This window comes from Bos grunniens, chromosome 29 (genome assembly GCF_055505025.1).
Source record: "Bos grunniens cultivar Pamir isolate PY7600 chromosome 29, Bosgru_T2T1.0, whole genome shotgun sequence".
NCBI lineage: Eukaryota > Metazoa > Chordata > Mammalia > Artiodactyla > Bovidae > Bos > Bos grunniens.
Window position 1 is genome coordinate 39,506,379 of NC_141193.1, and position 13,443 is coordinate 39,519,821.

At 37.2% G+C, this 13,443-nt stretch overlaps 1 protein-coding gene across 40 annotated transcripts in view; it reads right to left on the reverse strand.

Annotated features, from left to right (window-relative positions):
- DLG2 (discs large MAGUK scaffold protein 2) overlaps positions 1 to 13,443 on the reverse strand; it is a 2,335,250-nt gene that overhangs the window by 29,485 nt on the left and 2,292,322 nt on the right. For 28 of the 40 annotated variants that reach the window (XM_086384619.1, XM_086384611.1, XM_086384617.1 and 25 more), the window contains one exon: positions 5,269 to 5,368. In XM_086384619.1, the coding sequence (XP_086240745.1) occupies positions 5,269 to 5,368 (100 nt within the window). Of the gene's footprint in view, positions 1 to 1,157; positions 1,200 to 4,389; positions 4,436 to 5,268; positions 5,369 to 13,443 lie in introns of all 40 variants that reach the window. The other 12 variants (XM_086384614.1, XM_086384620.1, XM_086384613.1 and 9 more) reach the window with 2 other exon arrangements.

The following is a 13,443-nucleotide window of genomic DNA, read 5'->3' on the forward strand; positions in this document are numbered from 1 at the left end:
GCCTTTCTCAAGATCCAAATTGAACTTGTCACACTTCAAGAACACTATTTGGCACTCCACCTCAAAAAGGGGCATGGTTTTATAAATTACCATGCTGTAGTGGAAAAAACAAAAATAAAAGTTATTCTGTTCTTCTATGCTTATCTTCAATTAATACAAGCAAAAAGACCAAAAACAAAACAAAACAAAACAAAAAAACCCCAAACCAAAACCAAAAACCTCCAACTGATATCTGTCTTGGTAGCTGAGGGTCATAAGTATTGGGCCTGCAATTTTCTAATATCAGTAGTTGCTTTTTGAGTAACCCATTTCACTGAGTACAAAGTAAATATCGAAATTGCAAGGATAAGAGCAATAAATGTACTTATTTTAGTCACCAAAAACCTGTATGTGGTAAGAAACCACCAGAACAGAAAAAAGGATGTGATTGGCATTTGGTGAATATTCTTTTATCACTCAGCAAATGGCTTGAGGTGACCAAACAAAAATCAGAAATAATTTTTAAATAGTTACCTACCTTTTCAGTTAAGCTTTCTCATCCAAGATTGTTCACTTTTAAAGAAAATGCGAGTTCCTTCAACATTAGAGGATGAAACTTTTTCATCTCTTCCCAACCATCAAAATTTAAAGTTAGATATAACACAGTATCTATCTCAAAATATTAATCAAGGAGAGAAGAGATATACAAGGTTCATACTCATTTAAAAGGAACACTGTAATTTATCAGGCTTTCTCTTGCAAAGGGGAGCCAGGCACAGAAAGGAAAAGGCAAAATGAAAAGGAAAATAAAACCCTGATGACTTTTCAACCTTTCTGCAGGGTGTATAAATTATTTTGGAGGACAGAATGTCAAAATCCAAAAAAAATTTTTTCCCCCACCTTCTGTAGGAGAATTGCATCACCAGGCCACAGCCAGCTGAGGCTGGAATAATTTATTAGCAATTCCACAACCTTGTACACATGACACTAGTTCACCCACGGCTCTCGTGTCTTTTGTATCTTTCCACATCAAATGATGATTTCATTTCAAGCCATTTGCTTTGGATGAGGATGATAAAGGGCAGCAATTGAAAAACAACAGCAAAAATCTGAAATGAATACCGCAGGCAAGGGGGCAGTTGCAAAGAAAAGAATCACAAACCAAAGCAATAACTTACGGTAGCTACTTTCGCTATCGCTGGCATTAGAAGAAACATGTTCTGCAAGAACAGCACAGCAAATTAAAGAGATACCAAGCATTGGAGAGCAGCCAGAACTTAAAGAAACACCATGCAAGGCTACTAGAAATGTGAGCGAAAGGCAAGTAAGGCTGCAGAGGAGACGCATTAAGAAAATTCAGATAAGATGAAGATGAAAACTTTATTTTCCGGGGAGCTACTGCTTGATTGCTGTGTCCTATTTTTATTAGCAAATAGGAAAGTATTTTTAATCATAAAAAAATGCATACTTTTCATCTAAGCACTTCTCTTTTTATAAATACTTTGACCCATTCGTGTAGCTCTGATTTTCCAGATTCTTATTACAAAGGTCAACGTGTCTGAACTGGATGTTCCTGATTATAATTTCAGGAGCTTCTGGTGGGTAAGGACTGGTTTCTTACAGGCTTTTTGTTGCTTTATTTTGCTGTTAGGCATTTTGCAGGAATATTGCATTTCAAATTTCCAGTTGATCCCTCCCTGGAATCCCTTTCATTTTATTTCTATTTAAATACTCCCTAAACTAATTCACAAGATGAAAGGGATTGTTGAAGAAGTTTCCTGCTTCATTGAGTATGTAGGAAACCTTGGAGGAAGAAATGAGTCACTGTAAAGTGTTTTATGAATCAGTTCAATATTTCCTTGTTTTTAAGATTTTTGCTTGGATAGCTCTTAGGTTCAGGTTCTGGAGGAATTAGAACAGGCAGAAGATAAATGGTCTAATACCAAGCACAGGTTCTGGCACAAAGCATGTTTTTAACTCTGGTTGAATGACTGTACAAGTATACAGTGATATTTCAAAATTTTTTTCCACAAAACACAATTTAACTAGCATAGCAGGGGGATGTACTGATTATGTGCCAGATTTAGGGCTTTTATTTCCAAAATAATTTATCTGTACTATTTATTAAGTTATAGAAGATAAATCCATCAATTTATCAACTTCTTTGTTTATCAGGCTAACTGAATGAAGAATACGCGACTATTTGATCTGTGAAGATCATTAGCAATACCTTCAGCTTTTAAAAAAGGGACAACTGTTGCAAAATCTTTAGAAAAAAGGAAAAGAATATATAATGTTATTCTCTAACAGTTAAAAAAAGTGCTTTGAAATGTATTTGCTATTATAGATTCTTGCCAGTTGGATGGATTAATTTTCATTTTTTAGCATCATTAAGGTATAATTGACAAATAAAATTGTCATATATTTTAAAGTATACTGTGTGATGTGATACACGTGGATTGTGAAAGGACTTCTACAGTTGAGTTAGTTAATGCATCCTGGACGGACTGATTTTAGAGCATGAAACTAATGAAAATTAAAGCATGGGTTAAATTGACTGGAATCATTTCTTTTTGTGTGGGAGTTTGATGAGAACTGCATTATTAATTTAGGTACACATGTTACAAGTGCAAAGGGGCACTAGGAAAGTAAGTGTGATGAATCAGTACAAATCTGTCTTGTTACTGAAAAGTCAAAGCACATACCCAACAATGGCTTATCTTCATGAGCATGATTATCTCAAGCATCCTTCATTTGAAGATGATAGTTTTTTTTTGTTTTTGATTTTCACTTTTAAAATAATTCAGAATGAAGCTACACTAGAAAAATTTAGAACCATATGGCTGTTTATTTAACAACCAATCTCTCTTAATGTTAAGATATTGTTTAACAGAATTTTTCTATTTTGCAGGTGAAAAGAAATTAAAAATATGTTCCAGCTAAAGTCTAAATTATGGCCACCAGTAGTGTTAACTGGCAGATAACTTTACTTAGTGTAATATATTCAATTTTGGAGAGTAAATAAACCTTCAGATTTAAAAGGGCATCACTCTGGATTTAAAAAGGCATCACATACTTTCGACTCTCCAACAGCAAGAGATGTTCATTTATTAACAATATATTAAAATGCTACCCAACCCCACAGAAAATTTAGAAATTCTCCCTGGTGGTACTTGATGCTAACTGGATAATGTTGAAATCAACACTTGAATTTCAGCCACCAATTCAAGAAAAATTTCAAGACATATTCTGTATAGAGACTCAAAGATAAAGTTTTCATCTTTAAGGAGATCAGCAGTTATTCTTGATCAGATTTTATTTTCTAAATATACACATCTTAAAAAAAAATCCAAATTAACAATTTGAAGGATGAAGGGTATCATTACGCAGGGTTATATAACCAGCTCTTGAAAACAAAGTCCAGCTCAATGTTATTTTGTTTCTTAGCAATGAAATGAACAGCTTCTAAAAATATTGCCCATAGCTGTTAAATTAAAACGAAACAAACAAAAATGAACATGTGATGCAGCTGCGAAAGACACAAATGGTTCTTATTTCATTGGTGCCTACACAATGGGGTTAGTGTCAAAGACAGAAAAATCATAGTATATTAAAACACAGAATTGTTATTTTTATTAAGTGCAATGAGACACAGAATAAAGGCATTAATAACTAGAAAAATTTTAGTTTGATATACTTTAATTTCCACTCTAAGCTATAAAATGAAGATCTGGTTATGCAATGCAGTAATAAATCACCGATAGAAAAACATATTAATATATATCTAAAACTTTATCATACAAACGTTTCAAGCAGGATCACTGCAAGTCAGAAAAAAAAATCAGTCAAAGTTAATAGCAAGGAATTATTCATGGAAGATCAAATAGCTTAATATTTACTTTTTGAGAATGCATGTTCCTTTTGACTATAAAGTAGCTCCTTTACTAGCAAAGTATAACCCAATTATGGAATTTGGCAAGGTCATTAAATATGTCTACATGAAAAGCCAGAAGAGAGAACTTAAAATACATTTCCGCTTTCCTGTTCCAGAGCATTGAACTCGCCCTTTCTTTCAACATGGCTTCTTGCTCCCTGGGAGGTACTAGGCGACAGAGCAAGGATGCCATGGCTGGCATCAGGACCATGTTGGTCACATCGCACGGCCAGAAAGGGAAGGTGTGAACTGCAACGGAAGTTACAGTGCCTGAGACACTTTGTTTTTAAATGCTGACATGCAGAACAAAACAGTTGAAAATTACTTGGTAGGAGCATTCACAGCTAGGTAACAAATAAAACTCGTATCTTGTGCATGCTAGGAGTGAAAAGGCCCTCGAGAAAAGGAACAAAAGCCAAACTCAAAAGGAAAGAAAAAGAAAAGAAAAGTTACAGTGACCATTCCTGGGAACTTACTCAGAGTCTTTGTTCCATAACCGTCGTCACCTAATCCGGGGATGTCCTGCATGGAAGTCCCCAGAGAGAGCAATGAGAGAGGGAGAACAGCCACGGAAGAGGAAGGAAGAAGTCAGTGGAGTTGAAACGGATACTACCATGACAGACCGTGTTGCTGGAGCAGTCTGGATCCCTCGCTCTCTTCTTAGGAAACAAATCTCACCCCAAACTCCCTGGGCTGAGACTTGAGGATTCGCATTGCAACTCGAAAGGTTTAAGCAGAAGGTTGTCATGAAAAAGATAAAGAGTCAACAAGAGCCGTTTTTAACCCATTGTCAATATTGCCACAGCAACGTACCGCTGAGACCAAGGATCCATTCCAAGATTCACGGCCGATGCTTAGATTGAACATAAGAATAAGCTCAGTTATCCCAAGATAAGCTCACTGTGAGGGAAAGAGTGAACAAATGCTAGTAACCGATAGAGGGGAATTTGATCACTCCCAGTTAGCTAGCACTCCAAAACAATACATGTGGCAATGGAATCTAAGGTTTCTGTCCAGAAAAGAAGTTGTCTCAAGCCCTTGGAGAGTTGCATGATAGAAAAGGTGAACCAGACACAGTCTTGGTCACAGATAAAAAAATGCTGTTTGGAAGCCAAGTCCCCCGCTTCCTCAGGTCCCTTTCCAATGCATTCTGTAGAAAAAAGAGCTCCGTCCAGGGAGGGATCCAGACTGCAGGCAAACACTGGTCACAGTAGTAAGCCCTGACCTGCCTGCCTGCCGTGTTTGTTTGCCTAGGCGTGTGGCGTGGGGCAGCCTACGTCATGCGTGTTGCCCGTGAAGGATTTTTTTTTTTTCTCTTGTGTTGCAGGTGACATTCTCTTCGAGAATCTACTTACGTTCAGGATCACTGGTTTCCTGCTCACTCTGCTCCTTGTTCTTGTAGAATGGGAATTTTCGTGAAAAGATGAAGCTCTTTTTACGCTTGTCATTGAATGACTGTGAAGGAGAAAAGGCATGGGGCAAAAACAGGGGACGTCTAATTGTTGTCACACTCATGCTGACAAAACAACTAGTTTGTAAAAGCAGAGAGAGCTGTCGTGACGCAAGTGGATAGTCTAAAGGGGTGTGGGAGGGCCCCTTCAAGCAGAGTTTAGTTTCCAGGAGTGTAAATTCCAAATAATGACACTTTGGAAAAACCATCTCCTAATTAAATAAAAGACTGGTTGCAGGTAAATGATGATGGAGGAGACGAGTATTATATTGGAAGTAGAAGACCCAGAGTCTCTGTCCAGCTCTGTAACTTGCTAGTTCAACACCTTAGACGGGCAAGTGAATCTCTCTGAACCTCAGCGTCTTCTTCATCTGTATCGTGAGGATCGCGAGAGCAGCTCTTAGGATGTGAGACTCACATAAGGCAGTGTAAACACAGTGATACACAAATGTCATCCTGATTATCATCATCAGGTAGAAAGGACTCTATTAGAAACACCGGACACACCAGTGTCTAGGTATCTTTTTCGATAACATGAATTTGAGTTACTTCAGTTTGAATTTAATTAAAACCTCAGAGATGTGTGTGGATTTATGATATATGATAATTACAGTTCTCACACAGATAGATGATAATTATAGTATTATATTTTCAATCAAAAGAGATTTTAAAGATAATTCAGCTTCAAGCCCTCCTTCGTAGGCAGGGAGCCAGAGGCACAGAGAGGCTGAGTCGGTTGCCAATAACACGGAGCTCGCTGGTGACAGTCAAGACACCATCAACCAAAACCTGTCACAATTGCTGCTAATGAGGCAGGAACCTGATACTCATTCAAGGAAGGGAGATACAATGGCCACTTATCCATATTCCGATATGATAAAAAATAATGGAAGAACTGGCCTTGAAAATGAAAACTACTGTTATCTTAAATGAGGTGCAATTTAAAGCAGTACAGACAGACATAACAGAATACACGTATCAGAACTTGTTTTCTTCAAGTGAATATCAGATGCTTGCCTGAAAAGACTCCTTAAGAAAATTTCATTTATTCCCATTGTTGCTCTTATGGAAATGCTTTCTGGGGTTCTTCTTTGGGAAACACGTTCTCAGTCATTTCTAGAAGCCATGTACATCTTGGTAATTTTATATTCACATATCATTTAAAAATATGTTTGCCAGCTTATTTGACTAATTTGGCTCCGAGTGTCTCTCTCTCTCTCTCCAAGAAACAAGATTTGTAACTACATAGGTATTAATGTGCCAAAGACTGAAGGTAATTTGACAAGGGGTATCTAACATGATTTTAGCAACGGCAGCTGGCAGGAATAAATGCAGAGCCAGCAGGGTGACTACTTGGAGAGAACGGTATTTTTCAGCCCATTGGCTGGAACAGTTATGTGCTCTTATGAATTAGATGCTTGACAAAATGTTGTAAATAACTTATTTTCTTTGTATATTCATGCACTCCTATATCAAATATCCATTTTGATAGTTATGTTCATTTAGAAAACATTAAAGCACTATCGGGGGAGCCTGGTGGGCTGCCGTCTATGGGGTCACGCAGAGTCGGACACGACTGAAGTGACTTAGCAGCAGCAGCAGCAAAACACTGAAATATTGGTGCTGTCATTCAGTAACTCATTACGTTTTTAGTTATTAGGAAATGTCACCAAAGTCAGTTGAGCTAAATTTTATGTACTATTAAGAAGGCTTTAAGGAAACCAATAAATCAAATATCTAATAAATTCTGAAGTTAGGGGACACATTTTATACTTCATATTCAAGAACTAGAAAAACATTCTCATGGGAAAAAAAGAGTATCACTTCAGAATTTATTACTCTACTGACAGCACTTGTGTTCGGAATAGTTTTATCATAATTTGTAATTGAGGGATTGGTGTCCAAAGACAAGGCTGGGAACGCCCCCCAAATTTTCCCAGTTAAAAAATGGTAAGTTCTTAAAGGAACATTAAATATTCTTGCATCACTCCAGTTTCATGCCACTTTTACATTTCAAGCATATTTACACTTCAGTAACTGAAAATAAAAGAAAAAAATATCATGTAAGAATTAATGACATGTGATATTGCAAGGTATGTTAGACATTTAACTCCAACATTATGGGTGACTTGTCATGCAAAGAAAAAACACACACACACACACATTTTCATGCAAATACTAAACAATGCCAAGAGGAGTAAAGCCTGGGGTTAAAATGTAGACATAAATGGACAATGTGGAGGCCTCTGAGGGCCACAGGGTGCTGCATGCAAACCACATTGTTTAAATTGTCTCACAGGGTCAAAGGAAAATGAAAATGTGTTGTTTGTGATTCATTCTTTTATATTTTCAAGGCAAGGACTGTAATGTGTTAACATTTCCGGAGTATGAAAATGTTGTGTATCATGAGTCATCTGATTGGGACATCATAATATTTAGCACCACACTTTTCAAAAGAACAGAAAATGCACAATAATTACTCAAAAATAAAATTATCTAACATATCAGTCTATTACCCAAAGCCATTTCATACTAAAGAAAGGGCAATGGAATCATTTGTTGGGGGTCACATTGCCTTAATTTATGGACACAGAACCAAATCGCAACTTCAGTTCACATGCACAGATTTAAAAGTCATATATTAAAGATCTTAGTTAAACATTTCAACTAGAAGAGATTATATGTAGTTTATAATGCTCTAATCTATTCTTTATTTTATTGGACATGTATAATATTTACCATTATATAAGCTTTTTTTCATTGCTGTTTATTTTTTCTTTTAATTTAGAAAAGGAAAATCTGTTACACGAATGTTAGGTGAGAATAATAAATGAACACTTTTACTATTCATGGAATACGTCGCTCTAAAGCAACCGTAGGCTAATCTATAGCTTTATTAATCATACTTGATCAATGGTGGTTTTCCCTAAGTTACAGTATCTTAAATTCCAATCCATTGTTTTCATGTCAGAAAGCTTCTTTGAGTAGAGATTTTGAAAATATCAATCACGTGTGGCAAGTGAAAAGTTGGTATACCCAAGCATTCCGTTGTGGAATTTAACCTAGATTACTGAGTTCTTATGAACAGAAGTGATAAAAAGACAACAACTGAATTTGCTGAGCAGTTATTATGTGCTATGCTTGGCTCTAACATTTGCAGAGCACTTATCATGTGTGTCTAAAGGCTCTGCATACGCGACTCTCCACACTAACTTGATGACATTGGAACCATCATTGTTCTCATACCACAGATGAGGAAACTAAAATTTACAAACCTCCTGTTTTTTGCCCAGAGACATAGAGCTGGTAAGCAGTGAAGTTAGCACTTGAATTTGCAAATATTCCTGGTTGCAAAAACTGCTGTTCTTAAGAGCAAGAAAAGGTTCAGCAGCTCAGGCCTGTTTCAAGTTTATATTTAAAATCATTGGCATCTGACTCAAATGATACTGTAATCTGTCTTCTTCCCACGGCTTCACTGCTTGACAATTATTTATTTAAACCATCAGATGCTACTGGCTGTAACATTTTTGTGGGAAACCCTGCTACAATTTTTTGAGACCCTTTCATGTTTTTGAGGGCTCCATTCTATTGTTCTTGTTCTTACGGTAATGTAAAAAAATAAGGAAAAGGATTTTAGTGGAACAGATTATGAATAACATTTAAAAAGTAATTGCCCAAGACAAGCAAAGCTATAAACAAAGTAAATAGTGGTTGGTTGGGGCTGAGGGAAGCTAGGGGGTGCAGAGAATGGGAAGTGACAGCTAATGGGCGTAGTGTTGGTTCTAGGAGAGATGAAAATGTTCTAAAATTAGATGGTAGTGGTAGCTGCATAACCCTGTGAATACACTAAACAACACTGCGCTGGACACTTTTAAGTGTGTGAATCACACACCATGTGGATTATATCTCGATATCTTAAAATAAAAGAACCCCCTTCCTAACCCCCACACTATGGGATGAGAGGATAGCCCGATTTCAATTCTTCTTGGTGTAAATATTTTTTATCGTTAATTGAATGAGAGGAAACGTCTCTCCCCAGTCCTTGCAATCAGTCAGATCCACGTGCCTTGTTTATCTGATTCTGTTGTGTCTCTGTTAAATGAATACCTTTCATGTTGTGACAGACATCAGAACGCTCCTAGGGGACAGCAGACTATCACTGTCACTCAGAAGTCTCTAAGCTGCTACGTCAAATGGCACAGCTGCCCGGCCTGACCCTGAGCGTAATGGCATTGCTGAACAGGTGTAAGATAAAATACGCACTTCATGAGGAAAGGAAACAAACCAAATTCAAATTGCTCCTTCTCCCATTCAAATTTGACATTCTTAAAAAGCACGTGAGTGAATACTGAGTTTTCACGCAGAAAACTTTAAAATGAGGGGCATTTTAAGGTTTTTCTTTTTCCTGTACTAATTTTTCAAGCTTCAAATGTTTGATAGCTCTAAAAAGTCACCTTCATGACATAAATTTTCTCTGGGTGGATTCAGATTTAAGTGTGTACTGAGCTCAGATACACCTTTCTTTGTGACTTCTTTATCTTATAAAGGCTTCTTTCCTCTTAGTTCATTCTTGTCTCTCCTCTAAAATAATTGTGTTCCCTTTGGAAAGTTGCTATTGTAAGTTTCAGTGATTCCTTTTTATTATACACATCATGTTTTCACACAGAAAAAAGAGAAGTTTCAAACAAGAGAGGTCCAAGAAGTTAATGATGAGACAATGAGATTGTTAAAGAAAAGACAAGAGTGGGCCTGAGGCCCGTCTGTTTCCAGAAGTGTGCTGAAATGGATGTGTGTGCACATAACTGCGTCTGTAACAGTGCCCCAGTGTTCGGTGTGCCAGTCTAATGACTTGATGCTAGGCGCTGAGCATCAGTAGCTGGTAACATCACACACACACAAAGCCAACCGGATGATATGTGCTCCCTGATGGGAGAACAAAAAATCACTACGAAGTAGTTCTGTAAACCTCTACTCTCAAAAGAAAAGAAAACCTTCTTTGGCTAAAGGATCTGAGTCTAATCAAACCTCTAGATCTAACTACCACCTTACAGAAAAAAAGAGAACAGAGAATTCTGCTAAATTATACAACAAAGAAAATGGCATCATCAACTCAACGGACATGAGTTTGAGCAAATTCCGGGAGATACTGAAGGAGAGGGAAGCCTGGTGTGCTGCAGTCCATGGGGCTGCAGAGTTATACATGACTTGGTGACTGAACAACAAGAAGGATGTGAAGCAAGTGAAACTCTCACCTAAATTGTTAGTGCAAATGCAAAACGGTATGTGCGCCTGCATGCTAAGTTGCTTCACTCACATCCAACTCTCTGTGACCCTATGGACCGTAGCCCACCAGTCCATGGGATTCTCCAGGCAAGAACACTGGAGTGAGTTCCCATGCCCTCCTCCAGGGGATCTTCCCGACCCTGGGATTGAACCTGTGTCTCTTACGTATCCTGCAATGGCAGGCAGGTTCTCTCACTAGCACTACCTGTTCAGTTCAGTTGCTCAGTCATGTCTGGCTCTTTGCGACCCCATGAATCACAGCACGCCAGGCCTCCCTGTCCATCCTGGGAAGCCCCACAAAATGGAACAGCCACTTTGAAAATAGTTTGGTAGTTTCTTGTCAAGTTTATCATCTAGCTAACCTATGACCTAGAAATTCATCCTTAGATATTTATTCAAGAGAAAAACATGTCCACAAAAAGGTATGCATTAATATAAGAATGCTTGCAATTCTCCAGAGTGAAACTCTAATGTCCATCTACAGATAAACTGATAAACCATGATAGATTGATATACACAATATTTTGCTATTGCTACTCAGCAATGAAAAGGAATGAAGTACTAATAACAAGCAATAACATGGATGAATCTCAAAAGCACTATGCTGAGTGGTAGAAGGAAGACACAAAAGAGTATGTATGTATGATTCTAAGTTCTAGAACAGGCAAAATCAATGGTGGCAAAGATCAAATTGCCAAATTTCAAGTGGTTGAAAAGTGAGAAACTATGTCGTGATCATGATTAGAATGATGTGTGTGTGTGCTAACCTGGTCCAGTCGTGTCTGACTCTTTGTGACGCTATGGACTGTAGCCTTCCAGGCTCCTCTGTCCATGGGAGTTTCCAGGCAAGAATACTGGGGTGGGTTGTCATGCCCTCCTCCAGGGCATCTTCCTGATCCAGGGATTGAAACTGCGTTTCCTGCTATCCTGCATTGCAGGCAGATTCTATACTGCTGAGCCACCTGGGAAGCCCAATTAGAATCATGACACTTCCTCAAAATATTTCTAGCCTAGGCTACTCTCCTAAATATATATATATTGAGAGGTATTTTTGTTGTTATTGTTTAGCCACTAAGTCATGTCTGACTCTTTGCAACCCCATGGATTGTAGCCTGCTAGGCTCCTCTGTTTTGGGGATCATCCAGGCAAGAATACTGGAGGGAGCTGCCAGTTCCTTCTCCAGGGAATCTTCCCGACTCTGGGTTCAAACCAGAGTCTCCTTCATTGGCAGGCGGTTTCTTTATCACCGAGCCACCAGGGAAGTTATACATAGGTATGGCTTTTGTTTTGGAAGTATGGTTGATTTATCTTCTATATCTTGACTTGGGTGCTGGTTATAGAAACCTTTTCCCCTTTGTCCATCTCATAAACACTGACGCATCTTTAAGATCATGTGCTCAGATGTTCTATCCAAGCCTGTCACAGTGCATCTACTCATTTTTACATAGTTCTCTCCTACAACATTATGATCTCAGAGCATCACTTTCTGTATCACTTTCATTTCTGTATCTAGGATCTAGAGCACGTAAGTACTCAATAAATATTCATCAAATGAATGCACGAACTAAAGTATGGAGGGATGATTCCCGTTGGGAATGTGGGAAGAAACTTTTGGCAAAAGAAGGAAGGGAAGGAATAAAAACCATCTGGAGAAGAGGGGGTAGAAGTGATGAAGGAATAAGAACCATAGCCAAATGAGTAATGTTTGGTTTTTTAATTGCATTTCTTGGCAGTTGTCTCTCAGAATTTGCTTTTCTCATAAATTTTATCTCATAATTCTAGGCTCACTGATCTGATTTAGTTGCTCTTTATTAGTAGTAATTAAAATGTGCTGGCTCAGCTATTTGCTTGCATGTATTTTTGCACAGTATCATATTTTCAGCTCTATGATTCATAACTGAAAAATGTAAATTTTAGAGATTTTAGTGACATTCATAACTTCAATAAAATTTACCATTTAATTTTTCTAACTTTTTCCTAAATTTTATTTCTTTACCTAACTAATAGGTTAACTTGTTAAAAAATACCTTTTTAACTAACAAATGGAGCATGCCTCTTTTAGAGAAAATTTGAAAGGAATAGAGGGGAAAACTTACTTTTCATCCCATTCCGAGAAACAAATCATCTTTAGTATTACTGTTTTCTGTTTTTGAAAGAGAATTCTGTTTAAATTTACTTGTATTATTTTGTTTATAGAATTTGAAATCCTGACTTGCTTTTATTTACCATTATAACACACAGAAAGGTGTTATAGGAAAGTGCTTTAGAATTTAGCGATATGACATTAGGAAAGTTACTTAATCTCTGCGCCTCAGTTGTGAATATTTAAATGTAACAATGTATAAAAGGCTGTTATCATAATGATGCTTAGCAAAATTCAGTAAGTAGGAGCCAATTATTTTAATGGTGACAGAAACATTTTCCCATATCTTAAAGAGTATTTGGAAGCATTAGCTTTAATGAATGCTAAAAATGGAATTAACATTGAAATCTACAACAAAAAATTTAGAAAGTCCCCAAATAAGTGGACATCAGAAAAAACAAAAACACTAGCTTAACTAACCAATGGGTTGAAGAAGAAATTTTAAGCAAACTAGAAAATAGTTTTAGATGAATGAGAAATAAAGTCATAGATACCAAAACTTATGACAGCTAAAGCAATACTTAGAGGAAAACTTACAGCTATATATAATATTAAAAAAGATTTCAAAACAAAAGTCCAGCCTCCCACCTTAAGACACTGGAAGAAGGAAGACCAAACTAAGCTAAAGCAAACATAAAAAGGCAATAATACAGA